Here is a 15,108-nt window from a genome sequence, read left to right as displayed (position 1 = left end):
TTCCCCCTCATCCTTACCCATAAGCACTCACTTACAGCTTTTACTGTTTTAGCAGAACAGCACTTACTGCTGTTCTGCTAAAACTACCATATACCAAATCCAAATCACTGCAACGCAGCACTCCTGACTGCTTTTATTTTCCAGATTTGTAGACTGGTACTTGATATCAGCTGCTTAATTTGATCTAATGCCTTCTAAATGCACAAACACACATTTTAATATCTTCCTGTAGAAGCAGAGAATAGATGTGCATGCTTCTCTAGAATTCAACTTGTATTGCTGAAATACAGGAATTTGTGTGAATTACTTGTTTGCAGAAGTTTTAATGCAACAACTTTTTCCAAAAAGCTATTTACCTGCTTGCTTTTTGAAGCCACATCAAAGCAGAAGCTATTCAGAAAAAAAGTTGTTCAGCTGATCACCCGTTTCTAAGCAACCTGTGTTGTATAATCACGTTGCTTAGCAATACAGATCATAATACAACATAATAGAGCTTGCAGTGGAGTGCAAAATACAAAAGAATGAAAGACGCTGCTTAGAACTTAAGTCAGAGGCTGATCAGAGCTGCATATTCCACACATACTCTTCCACCTATTTCTGCTGATATTTTGCACAGGGAATCCCTTTTTCAGGCTAACTTGTTTTAATGAACAATCATTTTCTTGACCCTTTCTGCTGCTTCTCCTCCCCAGACTACAAAACAGCAAATGAACTTGACAGCAGATGAGTAATTATAACTGCAGTGTTTATGTAAGCTAGGAACTAACATTTAATATCTGGCAGCACTTTGCCATCTTCTAGACAGCTTAAACACTTGCTGACACACTTTGAACTTTCCTCCCTAAACCCCCTAAGAGTAAGAAGTTTGATAAACACAAATCAAATGGAATATTTTCAAATATATGGATAGGTAATGCATAACAGTTTATCCAAAACTATAAGTAAAGAATTATTTTTAACATTCCTTGTTTGAAACGGGAGAAAACATAACACGATGAAGTTAACATAAAACATATTCCTAAATAGATGCACCTACAGGGTACTGAAAAGCAAGAGTTACAGTGAAAGTTACAACTTGGAACACTAAAATAGAGTACAAGAGAGGCAATACACCAGAAAAGCCTCTCTCTCAGCTGTGCTGCTGCATATTTCCATTGTGGAACATTAACTGCCTGTATAGGATTCACTGTTCAGGACATAAACTGACAGTAACCCAAATTGGAAGGACAACTTTAGGGATTTTTCAGTAGGTGCAAGCTGCCACTGACTACATTCAATCTCAAGAAATTCCAGTTATCACTTGACAAATTCAAATGATTTTTCTCAAAAATCAACTATTAAACCAGTCAAATAAAAGCATGAGCACACTTACCAACTCTGGTGGCTGCATGTCATCACAGGCATCTACATGACACTGCATCATCTTCCAGGTACAATATAAGAGGAAAAGAGGAAATGAATCCAAATTAAGTCCATGTCATGGAGGCTTATAGGTAACTTGACAAGCAAACACATATATACCAATATAGAGAAACATTTTTCTGCACTACTTAAACTACTACAAAGACTCAAAAGTACATGATATAGACCAGTTCCAATGTTTACTCCCTTTTACTTTCACTGCAAGGGAACGGTAACTGGTCACACTTCTTTCTTCCTTGTTTCAGTGGTGTAAACAGATTTTCCTCAGACAGCTAAGGGGAGAGCAAAGCTCAAACAGTTTGTTTGTTTGTTTTTTTTTAAAAACACCTTTGAGTATTGAAACTGTACTATATACTAAAAGATGTTACTCTCAGATACTAAAACCTTCTATTTCTCTCATGCATAAAAAACGCCCCAAAACACAGAAAAGGCATTTAATAAAACAAGTAACTGTCATTGATATATCTACAGTCTACAACAGCAGGTCAAGCAGGAAGGACACAGCTTCTCATATTTTATTAATTCATTTCCATATACCTCATACAGCCAATAGCTAAACTAACAATCTACTACTGCCTAATTATATTGGAAATAAATGACTTTTTTTTTTTTAATGGGATATATAGCATTTCTTTCTTTCAGAATTCTACAACAGAAGTTGGGGGGGAAATCAACAAACAATTATAAAAATATAATTTGTAGAATCCACTTTAAATTACTATTAAGGCAAAGGCCTTTGCTGGGTTAAAACGTGCAACACAACATGAATAGAACATTAAAATATAAGTGCTCATTTAAAAACAGTTCCTAAAATACTAGGTGCAGGATAACTTAAGATACATAACAGAATTTTCTTCTCTACAGACTCATTTGTGCTAGCTACTACTGGTAACCAATGGAAATGAAATCAAAACCAATTGAAACACTGACAGGATAAGACAAAGTGCATAATATTAATAAGAATTTATTGACTTCTTACATCTAATGAAAGAATACGCATGCAATCCTAACTGATGGCAAATTCCATATTGTAACTTCCCCTTATTTTTAAGGGATTGGCTCAGAAGAGTGAAGTTTTGTTAATTTATTTTAGTATTTACATAGATAAATAAGATGTGTCAAACATCTGTTCTTCACTGATTTTTTTTCTACGTGCTCCTTAATGTCAAATCTCTTACACACGAAGTACTTCTAATATATTTAGTGTACGTACCTTTATTGAAATTCTTATACGGACATGTATATACACATATATATATATATGATGTTAAAAAATATCAAGTAGGAATCATTTGAATGAGCAAAACCAGATTAGATGTCTGAATATACACTCTACTGTTAAACAGACATTCTGATTTAGTTCTCAACTCAAATTTAAAAATACTTTGAAAGTATTAGGAATTGACCATTGGGTTAAATGGCTTTATATTCACTTTTCCACCTTATTCCCCCCCCGGTATGTTTTTGTGCATTTGTATATCTAAAGCACCCACGGGGATGGGGTTGTTAAAAAAGAAATAGTGGAAACGCATTCATGTTTTCTCAGCTATCAAAATAGCTGTTATGGTCCATACACATCTGATTTGGAGTAGTTATAACCTAAAATATATACCTCTGTAATAAGAGAAACAATGCATGTATGTCTTTCAGTAAAATGCCTCAAGAATAGAGATTATATCTCTCTCTCTCCAAGTTATTTTTTCCTCCCATCTTAGAATTAACAAGGCTGTCAGTATTGTTGCATCTCAGAAAATTCAAGTTTCACCATCCAGTCTTGGTTCACTATCTTACAAGTCTTTAACTACTGAATTTTTCCACCTTTAGCAGAGAAGAGAACTGGCAGAAAATGAGGATTTCTTTAAATTCAACATCTCCAAGATGCTGGTCTGAAAAGAGAATCTATTCTTGCCTTTTAATGTATTTATGTAAATGGCATTCGTGCTCTCTGAAAGTAGCCTTTCCCATGCATTACTTCACAAACCACAACAATGTTGGTTTACTCTAAATTTTTTGCTAGAGAAAGGTTTCTATATGAAATGCATAGTAGCTCAAGAAGACCTTATATTTCTGGCATGACACTTCCAGCTTCAGCCTCATAATCCATGGAAAGACTTCTCATCTGCTTATACAATTAAGGATACTGGGATTATGGCTAGCTAAAACTAGAAATTAAATACAATCTGTGTCAGAAAGCACTCCTCATTGTAGGCAGGCTATGAAACTCGTGCATAAAGCAGCCAAAGCCATGAGCAGCTCCACTGTGAAGAGGAAATAAAATTGCTTTTCAGAACACGGAAAATGAGCAGATGACTCCCACTTATTTGTAGGAACTCACGTCAAGAAAGCCAAGGTCAACCTGATCAAAGTCAGACAGTTCAGATGGAATGGAACAGAACTATAACACGCTATTGCCCAAGCTGAAGATTGCGCTCAACCAGATACCCAAGGAAGGGCAGGCTGCTGTTTATATGCCTTGACACTGGTTCTAACAGCTGCAAATATGAAAACACAAAAACTGAGCTTTGAAAACACAAGAATACGAATAAGGGATCTTAGAGGTATAGTTCATGATTCTTCTGGTTTCTTAAGATCCAGAGTAGCATAGACAACTTGGCGGTTTTGGGGTTGGGTTTGGGGGTGGTGTTTGGTGTTTTTTTGTTAGTTTTTGGTAATTTTAAGTGCCTTTCAATATTTCTGCTAGGCTTCTGGTGCCCAAATTTTGACATCCTCGTAATATGTACTTCCAGTATGTATTACTGGAAGTAATTGCCTCTTCCTCCCAGAAGGAGGCAATGTGTAAATCTCATTTAGGTAGCCCATTTCATAGCTCCTCTACACTTCTTTCTCTTCCATTCATTTAAAAGAAAAATAAAAAAAAATCTCATCTAACCTGTCATCTTAAGTAATGTGCCACAGGAAGAAAAAAAGGTTGTTAACCACAGAGATTTACCTCCCAGATGCCTATAATTTCTCTTCCCAGGAAAGAAGATACAACAGTAAATGACTACCAGGAAGTCACATTTCAGAGTACAACATGGAAGAGTATCTTTAAGCCTCTTTTAATTCTCCCCACCTCCCAACATGGTTGAATGTACCTAATTTCATTTAAAATTCAACTTATCACTGGCCCTAGCTCCAAAACATTTGGAATTACAGTAGATTTTTTTTGCAGACATAGAAATCAGCATAAAGACAAGAACTGATTTGAAAAAGCAATCATCTGCCAGACCAACTAGAGCTCTTTATAGATATTATTCATGTTCTCTTAAATTCTGCTAACATCTGTTGGAAAACATTGTTCTGACATGCTTTCTTGATCTGAAAAGCCTCCTAATTCTTATTTCTGTCATCCTGATTAAAAAGGAAAAGTTTAAAAGAAGGTCCGTGTAATAAAACCTGCAGGGACTGTGCTCTACCAACTTTCTATTCCATTGTTGATGACAGGTAGGGAAAACAACCAACCAGCTAAAAACCCCACAAACCAAAACCACGCAGCAGATCACATCCCAAATACCCTTTACACCCCAAACAGTCGTCTTCTTGGGGGGGACTGTTTGTATGGCCAAAACAGTTTGGTGATATCAGTTTATCAGAAGCAGACATGCCCCACACTTAAATGTATGTATTCAAGAACAGTTTCCTCAGATATTCAAAGTGATAACTATTTATTAAACAAAACAATATGAATTTTAACTCCTACCATTCCATCATAACGGTCTCCAGGTCTACCCCTTCGGTCATAAGACATAAGATCTCTAAAATGAGAAAAAGAAGCAGCACGTAACTCATGTTATAAACTAGTTCATATATTCTAATTCAAGTTTTCATGATTTGCACACAACTATGAATTTCTGAATGCTTTAGCCAAGTTCTGAATGACATAAAATAAAATTACAGAACTACTGACCATAGTCCTGATAGACTGCTACACTGCAGAAATAATTAAATTAAAATACTTTTTGAAATTCTCTGGTGCAATGCACACTCAATCTTGCATAATCACTACCAACATGGAGAGTGAAACAAGTCCTGGAAACATGAGCACAATTCAGCAAATTTTACTCAACTTGAGTTTTGTACGATGCATTTATGCAACAACTTACCCGCTACGAGGTGGTGGTGGAGGAGGAAGAGGAAGATTACGAGCTCTGCTGCCACCTCTACCACCACGACCTGGTGGAGGTGGTGGAGGTCCTCTGCGAGGGCTCATATCATCATAATCTCTTCTTGATGGAGGCATGGGTCGTCCACCACAACAGGGAGGAATCCGACCAAAGCCTCCTCTTCCACGCATTGGAAAGCCTACTGGACGTCCCCTTCTATCATCAAACATCATTGTGAAGCCACCATAGTCATATGTTTCATCATAGAAATTGGGATCATAAGGCTGGGCCCGTCCTTTAATTGGAGACTAAGACACACACAAAAAAAACAAAACCAACAACACCCCCCTCAGTTAGCACTGACTGTTACAATTATATTTCATTAAATTATTATATTAAATGTAGAAATAAGAATTTATACATTCTGAATACATTCTTGATTTCACAAAGCTGATAAGAAAGGCAGGGATGGTGATATGCTTCCTGAGAACTTAACTATGATAGAGAAACTGCTGTTACCGATGGGTGGCACACACATTTGTCTCACTTCCTCCCCAATTTAAAATTTCTTATTTTACTGATATGTAAAGCATGACTAACAGTCCACTGGTACCAAAAATGGCTTCCCTCTCCAATTAGGTACATCCCAATTCTAGAAAACAGGAATAATTTCAAAGGGTGCTAACAGTCCAACACTTATTTTGTTACTCGAGAAGTAAGAGGCACTGAACTCAAAATTGAAATGGAAAGATAATTTTCCATCCAAATAATCCCAACTTTCATGAATACCAATTAAGGAATAATAAGTTTAAGACACATTACCTCAGAGATAAGATCCAAGATAATCTTGATACATTCCACAACTCTATCAGGTTTTCCACCAATAAGAACCACTCTATCAGTGGAATGAGGACAACACTCTTGGAAGAGCTTAATGGTGGTCTGAGTGTTCTGTTGAGAAGAAAAAAACCCTCAAAATCTTCAAATAGAAGTATTTTAAACAATTTTATAAACTTATTGAAAACAAAATGGGTAAGACACACACTAAAACATTTTTAAAGAAACAATCAAACCAGACCATTAAACTTCCAGTCATTTTAAGTGAATGCTTACTTCTGAGTTCTTACAACAAATTTAATCTTAGGATTTTATATTTTTAAGGCCTGCAATGACATCAGTTTGTATGAAATGCTAGTGAAGAGGGAAAAAGTTCATTTTTAAAAATCTTTCAATTATGGCTCGTCTACATGGTCATTTAATCAAATATTAGCAAAAGGACCACATATCCATTATAAGCTTACAGGTTATATAAACCTTCATATGTCATAAAAACGTGCTTCGTACTAGTCATCTTGCCTTCCTCAGTCCACACAAATAGTAGCTTACGCCTAAACTGACCTGGAATTGCCTTTGACACAATGCCAGGAAAGGATAGAAACCAACACTCTAGATTCAGAGAGACCACTAACTTTTTAGAACAAAACCTCGTTTCTTCACAAGGAATGGTCCTTCACAAAGGAAACAGTGGTCTTCAAGGAAATGGAACTTAAAAAAAACCCCCCAAAACTCCCAACACACCCAAAACCAAACACCCCCCCCCAACAAAACAAAACCCACAACAAAAAGACCCAACCCACTCAAGAACAACCTACCCCAAAACCCACCCCTTACTACCTTTTTATAGCAATATTCAAACATCTATTAAATTATCATCATTAGAGTTTATGGAGATGCATCCACACTAAAACATTTTCCATGTCCAACACCACCAATATATCCTATTCAGCAGTTTATTCCAGGAGTGATGAATGGCATTTTCATTTTAAAAAATAAGCTAATATGCTTAAAAGCTTTATAAGAAGTTCTAGGCTCTATCACCAACAGCCACTTTATTTCTGACTTTTTGCAAGAAAATTGTAATAAGTAACTCAGATTGATCTCAGAACACAGAAATCACATATGAAATATGTTCTGAAGGAATTATTGCACAGATGCTTACACTCACTGTTTATGAACACAAAAACATAATTTGTTTATAGAATAAAAGCAGAATATGAAAAGAATAGGAAACAGTACCTCTCTGAGTTCTTTGATTTTAGCACCCTTGACACCAATAATTCCTCCTGCTAGACTTTGGTGAATTAGAAGTCTTAATTCACAGTCAAAGTCGCTACCTTTGTAGTGTTGATACTGTAAGATGCATACAAGGAAAGAATAAAATATTAGTCAGGAAAAAAAGGAGAGGGGGAATCAAAATACTAATTTTGGGTTTTTTTGTTAAGGTTTTTCTCCAAACACCATGGTATGACTTAATTTGCTGCTGAACTGTAATGCTGTATTCGCTATGATAGAATGACACCTGTTTAAGTACTTTGCCTCAACATGAGATGATGTCAAATTAGTTTTCCTTCTTTTATTATTATTGCATAAAATTTTAAGATATCAAACAGTGCAACACACTTGCTTACAAAGCCAAGACAGGATGGCAATTACAATATAGCTACTTCAAATTGGGGACTAAACAAGTCAGGAGATGGGTGTTTTGAAGGGAAGGAGGCTGTTCCAAATATTAATTTTCTAAGAACAGATTGTCTCTGTCCTCTACAAAAAAAAAAAAAAAATGACAACACATAGTTTGAGAGCCATAGGCCTCCTTTCAAAAAAGACCGGGTTTTATTTTCTAATTTAACATATTAAAAATAGCACACAATCACCTAGATTTATCTTGTTTGAAAATCTAAATTTATACATCTGGAGAAACAAACATAAGAGACATACCTCTTCTAAAGTAGGGATAATCTTCTTCAAGATTTCTCCAATTGTCTCTGTATCTGCACTTATACTCAAGATGCTGTTAGAGGCCAGTGTCAGAAAATATGGAGAAAGTGGAAAAGTTTAGTATTCATAATCATACACAAAATTCCAACAAGACTGACTACACAGAAGAACTTCAAATTAATATTCCCCATTCAAAGTAAACCTGTTAATTGGATTTATAACACATGCATCTTTGTTTATACCCAATGTATATGCATGATGAATTTAAGACTAGGTAGGTCTTGCAAAGACAGTGAGAGCAAGTGAGAAAGTGAGAGCTTGTGGGAGAGCTCAGATTAAGTGGGCAAGAAATCGACGCAGAAATGAAAGTAGAAGTGAATATTCCCCACCACCACTAATTCGGTATACCCTCGCCATTACATTGATAAAACTGGCACACCTTCTTGTAGAAAAAGTGGGGATATGCAAATGGTCAACGTTATATCTGGAGTAAGGTTGAGAGACCAGTTAGAAATTAGATTATTAATGGGCTCTGCAAAAAAGGAATATAAATACAAGGGAAAAAAACGCAAACCAAAACAAAAAAACCCCACACCCCGAAAAACATAACACAAATGAGAAGTGAAGGAAAGTGAACTAGAGTTAGTATTTCATCAGAAATAATTATGAACAGACAATGTTGGGGGGAGCAAGGTGGGCCACAAAGACAAAGCAAGACTCTTGAAACAATTTGATTTATAATGCAGTGAATATGCAACACTTGAAGCTGTGCTCCTTCCATTGAAATAAAATTAGTGGACTGTTTGGGTGGCCAACTCGCGTAAAAGTTCAGTGACAAAAAGACTTAATGGGGAAAATAAGACAGAAAACTTTAAAAAAAAAAAAAAAACAATACACGGTCTATAAGGGGATACTATTTAATTATATAAAAGGCAGGTAATAAAATACATTTCTCTCTCTCTAATCAGGCAGTGAGGCATAAACTGTTGGGACATACCGCTCGGGGCCACTGCTGTCTGGGACTGAAACACTGGCATTGTACTGCATTGGTCATTGGCGTTCGTGGATGTTGGCATTGGGCATGGGTATTCAATCGGAAGTTGTCAAGTATGGTACCCGTTTGGCAACGAGCACATTTTTGGGCATAGCCAACCAGAGTTTTCACATGAGCGTTCAGGGGCGGATGGGCCAACGTCATGGTGGGCAACGCAGGGGCAAGTCGATCCAGTACATGGGCAACGGAGATATATGGCCAAAAAAACAAGGAGAGGGAAAAGGGGGAAAAGCAATAAATTTTAATTTATACAAACTATACTCATTACTCTCAGTTAATGAAGCAAGCTTAAGTTGTTCCGAAGACTAACACAATAATGGATTGCTACATCAACTGTGGCTTAACAGTATGGATCTTAATGAGTTACTTGATCTGACTAAACTACTTGTTACTTTTAACATAATGTTTCAGTAGCAGGCTGGCTCATGAATGTAGACACAAAAACTGTTGAGATCCATATTACTGAAACCTTGGGCGAGTTGGGAAAGTTAGTATTCCAGACCAATTAAATTATCTGGACTTAGGCGATGCATGTATTTATTTACTTAAACAAAAACACTACCTGCCAAAGTTAGCAACTGTATGTATGATTCCTGACCATTTCAGCTTAATCCTCAATTCTAGTTGCTATATTTTGTGAACTTAGATGGAACTGATTCTGTAATGATATATTAGCAAATATTATGTTGAACACAGTCTTGCTTGAAAAAAATTGCTGAAACTGTAGCTGATGCTAGAGTACAGGAGTGTAAACAAATGGAATTTAAGAAGCATTGCCAAGTTTTATAAATACATAATGTTTACGCTGAACATGTGTCTAATCACAAGAGTCAACCCACTATAAAATATGAACAGGTAAATAAGTCATGACCATTTAAAAATGCTTCCAAGTAACAGAATAAAATGTTTCTTTACTGTTCTATACCTGTATTTAAATCATGCAACCTTAATATGAATGTTTTGGTGCTTTATGTCCAAGCTGTTAAAGTAAGAACAGATAGACAATTATGGGTGTTTTTTTTTTTTTTTAAAAGGAAGTTAAAGAATTTCTCTATCACTGGGTTAAGCCAGCCACCTGCAATAGTCTTCAATAGTACTATAACCGATTCACACATATGAGAAACAGTAGTTAAGGGTTTTAAGCTTTGCCAATATTTCTAATTAAAGATGTTAATTCATTTGAAGTATGTAATTTAGAGGAACCCTGTTTGAAAGCAAAGAGGTTTAATATAAACCTCTCCTCCTGCATAACTCAAGCTGGGTTTTAATTACAACACAAACTGAAAAACTAAAGTTATCTCTAACAATCATTATAAATGGCTTATAATTAGATTATTGTCTAGATTTTACTTTCTCAATTTCTAGAAACGTATGCAATCAAGTTTTCAATGTAGTGCTCTGAAAGAATTGGTGTTAATTAATATTCAAACTCATATATACTCACATCTGTACGAAGTGCCTTAATATTTTTGCCACCTTTTCCAATCACTGCTCCAGCATTCTGGAAAATAGTTTTCAGAAGTTATGCTAATACAGCACAGACTACATTTTTTGAACTGAAGACTAAGAACAATGTATCTATTTCTGCATTACCTTGTGGGATGCATTTAGGGGTGGGGCTTGTTTTGCTTTTGAAAGATTCAAATTAAATTGAAACATAAACTGACATGGTTTTACAGGGGGTGGGTGTGGGGGGGTGTGTCTTACCACTGAACTTTGTAAAGAGATAAAAATACTCAATAATATTATTTCAATCTCAAATGTAAGTTTACAGGCAATTCTGCCTGTGATAAAACCATCTCATAGTTAAGAGTATGACTGAAAAAATACCTTATGGGATTCCATGCATTTTATGTAGGTCAAGGATTTTCCTAATTTATTTGATCACACTTTTTTTTTTTAAATATGTTTACAAATTTTACTTTTGCACTCCAAACATTTGATAATTTCAAATGCTACTTTTGGTTTAAGCCTATGTAACTCAACTGACCCCTCAGGTAGGTACAGTCTGAAGAATGTAAAGCCAATATAAACAATTGCTAATCTCCAGTTGCTAAAAATCAACAGGAATAAACTCAGATATTCAAGAGGGGCAACTGTAAAACTACATTTTTACCAGGCTATTTCAAGAACTATATGCAAAATTATTGCTTTTATTATGCAGTTCATACATGATGCTAACAGCACCACAAACATATTGCAGCACTCCACGTAACTTGACTATTCATCAGAAGTGCCACACAGGGTTAAGGTAACATTCCCCTGCCCTGACATAAAAAGACTGAGTTACTTCAGACAGCACAAACATCTGTAATGACTGGAAACACTAAAGGAGATTAATAAATAGCAATTTTTACTATGACAATTTATGCTAGTCAATGAAGCGACTGCAATCCCTGAAACATTACTCCCATATTTCCCCCGTTGATACATACAGACTTACTAAATCTGGGAAAATTACTAAAATCCTGAGGAAGTCTTCATCTTGCCTCGCATATTTAATTTACAGTCATAAGCTGATCATTCTCTAAACTGTTTGCTTTCTAAAAACTAATGCACAGTCATCCCCCTGGAAACAATTACGTTTCACTCAAACATAAGAAAAGTGGCTTATAATTTCTATTGCTTTATTTTTTCAATAAGTACTTTTTTTTTTTTAAAATCAGATAAGTCCCATAGATTATTAAGGGCTCATCCTTGAAAAAATGTATTGAAGATAATACCATTGCAATACACTTCTATCATTCATGCATGCTTACAAATATTCCTAATAAGTTATTTTATTTTAAATAAAGCACACATTCTTTCTAAACATACACCACAACATACACTTTGTCACCACTGTCTTAAGCAATGGTATAAGCAGGAACATAGCAATGCTGAAAAAGCATACTTTGCTTTGAAGCAAGATGCGCAATTCAACCATCTCATCTGTATTCCGAGATCTTTTGAAGGCCTGTTCTTCCTCCATATCTTCTGCAGGACGTTTGCCTGTAGACAGGTCCATGGGGGGGGAAAACACAAACATATATTTAACTTTCTAAGTCGTGATAAAATTGTATATCAAGCTTATGCACTGTATTCCTAATGAAGCATTCCCTCCTATTAGCCGGACGCTAACTTCTGACATCTACCCCAAGTATCTACAGCACAGAAACAGGTTTTTACATCATCAGCCTACACATCAATTAATTATTGAAGACTCATTCCAAATCTATGAACTACAGTTGAAATGAGAATTTTGCAAACTTAGTGAAAAATTTACAACATGTTGTTTAAAGCAGTGCTGAATCACCTACCTAGTATTTCTTTTACAATTGGGAAAACCTTAAAGCCCTAAAGATCAAAAGTAGTTTGTCCAATACTGAAATACTGGTGGAACAATAGGAAAGCAGTATTTCAAATAGCTTTGAAAAACTGGCATGAATCAACTCAATGCTAATGCCCTAACTCTCCTTCACAAATTATGTCAAAAAAGTTTTTCATTTAACTAATATTTAGAGATATTTCACATATAAACTCCTTCAAAGTAACAACCTCAATAAATAAAATACAGTAATAGATATGCCTGACAGTATTTGTACATGATCACACTGACCAGACAAGTACTGAATATTTAGCTATCAAATATTTTCAAATCCTTAGTTATAACTTTTAGTTACTTATGCCATGTCTAAAATACTCCCAAAGAAAAGTTACATATTCATGATATAAAAACCATGTAAAAACATACGGGACACTTAAAAATTAAAAGATTAAATGCAAAAATACTGCCAATACAAACATTTGATACAGTTAAAGCATTCCAAAACAGCTAGAAACAATGAGACTTAAAAAGGTTCTTTCCCCCCCAAATAAAATAAAATAACCCTTTAAAAAATTTACCATTTGTCTCTGTGTTGGTAAAGGTCTCCTCCTGTTGTTCAGTCTCCATTACCTTTTATTCTCAGGTGTGCAGATAAAACCTGTTGCAGAATAAAAAAAAAGATAGTACATCTATTTTGTGAAGAAAAAAAAAGGCAAACTATACATCGTACTAAAGGGAAAAAACAGAGAGAGATGCCTGCTTTTAGAACTTTTTATATACACTTGCAGAACAAAACTCAAGTGTTCTGGGTAGGATCAAAAACCCAACAACCTACTGCTTCAGAAGCCTATGAAAACAGCACAGATCAGGCTCTGTTCACTTACAGGTCCGATTCTCACTACAACTAAAAATGGGGGTTTGACCCGAGGTTTTGCTACAAAGCTTTTCCTTATAAATGGGAAAACATAACAAGGCCAAACACATCACTAAGAGAAGAAATAATCAAGTCTGTAAACTTACAGATAAACAATTGCAGTCTGAATCATTCTGGACTTGCTCAGTTTTCAAGCATTTGCTAGTTTTAAGCAATTACATTTACTGGTAATGATTTTCAGATATTTAAAGCAAACAATTATCTGATTCCTATTTTTAGCTTGTTATAGAATACATATCTTGAATTTCCTTTTTAAGAGACACTATGTATCAATCTGCTTATTGTTTAGTTCTAAACAATTCAGAATAAAAAGTTGTTATTATAAATTACCAGCATTAGTATTATAAGTTCTCAATCAACTTAGTAGCAGGCATTCTATCATGCCTTCCATTCCATATAAAAAAAATGAACAAAAGAAATTACACACAAGCCACACTAGAAAAAAATATGTTAAAAATACCACACTGTAGTTATACATAACCTCTGCATACATGAATGAAAAATCCTAAAAGCAGCTGAACTTTTTTTGACTTTGTGAAACAGGTACTTCTTTCAAGATCTATTTTTGTTAAGTCCATGTGAGAATACTTGTAAAACACATTAGAAGTCCAGGCAGAACAATTTTGCACCTTACTCTTTAAAAATTCATTTGTACAGATAACAGCCAAAGAATGCTATTTTCCCCCCCCCTTGAATTTTATTGCTCAACTTCCATAGCCTGAACAAACAATTGACACTCACGTATCCACGAAGAAAAAGTGAGGTACCTTTAAGTTTTTAAAACATCCTTTCAATCGTCTGTCAATTTGTAACAGTTACCCTGTTTGTGCAGGCTAACAGGAAGCACTGCCGGTAGGCATGCACCCTTCTACAGCCACCTTCCCAGCACATGCTAGTATTTCCAGGCCCCTAATTTGAGCTAATGGAAAAGCGCCGCTTAAAGAATAGCCAAGTCTCAACAGACGTTGCCAGAGCGCTGGGGGGAGGGGGAAGCGGGAAGAGAAATTTCACCAGGTTCAAATGGCTAGCCATTCTAGACCCTATTCTATTTACAGAATCATTAAGGTTGGAAAAAACCTTTAAGATCATCAAGTCCAACCATCAACCCCACTAAACCATGTCCCCAAGTGCCACGTCTGGAATCCTTCCAGTGATGGTGACTCCACCCCCTCCCTGGGCAGCCTGTTCCAATGCTTGACCACTCTCTCAGTAAAGACATTTTTCCTAATATCTAGTCTAAACCTCCCCTGGCGCAACTTGAGGCCCTCCCAAAAATTTTAGAGCTGTAGGGGGACGAAGTGTAATATAGTGTTTAGGACAAGATGCTTTCAATTAGTTACTGTGCTCTGTTGTATAAATCGAGTTTGCGGGATTAAATTGACTAACGCAATGTTTTTAAAAATATCAAAAGGATAAAGCGGCCACGGACATGAGTATAGAAGACTGGGAGATGCCGGCGCGTCTCTACCCCGCTCCATCCGGGACGAACGGCCCTTCCCGCCCGGACACC

At 35.8% G+C, this 15,108-nt stretch overlaps 1 protein-coding gene across 1 annotated transcript; it reads right to left on the bottom strand.

Moving 5' to 3' along the window:
• Positions 1-1,372: 1,372 nt before the first annotated feature.
• LOC104615386 (heterogeneous nuclear ribonucleoprotein K) lies at positions 1,373-13,512 on the bottom strand (the record flags this gene model as incomplete). Its single annotated transcript, XM_010294629.1, has 11 exons — positions 13,434-13,512; positions 13,243-13,322; positions 12,251-12,348; positions 10,802-10,858; positions 9,301-9,344; positions 8,304-8,376; positions 7,602-7,715; positions 6,348-6,476; positions 5,526-5,833; positions 5,123-5,177; positions 1,373-1,423 (listed from the first exon to the last, which is right to left on the bottom strand). Coding segments are annotated over exons 2-11 (978 nt in total), but the record flags the coding sequence as incomplete, so codon positions are not given.
• Positions 13,513-15,108: the final 1,596 nt, after the last annotated feature.

The sequence above is a fragment of the Phaethon lepturus genome, unplaced genomic scaffold (assembly GCF_000687285.1).
Source record: "Phaethon lepturus isolate BGI_N335 unplaced genomic scaffold, ASM68728v1 scaffold45649, whole genome shotgun sequence".
Classification (NCBI taxonomy): Eukaryota; Metazoa; Chordata; class Aves; order Phaethontiformes; family Phaethontidae; genus Phaethon; species Phaethon lepturus.
The sequence above is the reverse complement of the archived record's forward strand: the minus strand, read 5'-3'. Positions and strand labels throughout refer to the sequence as shown.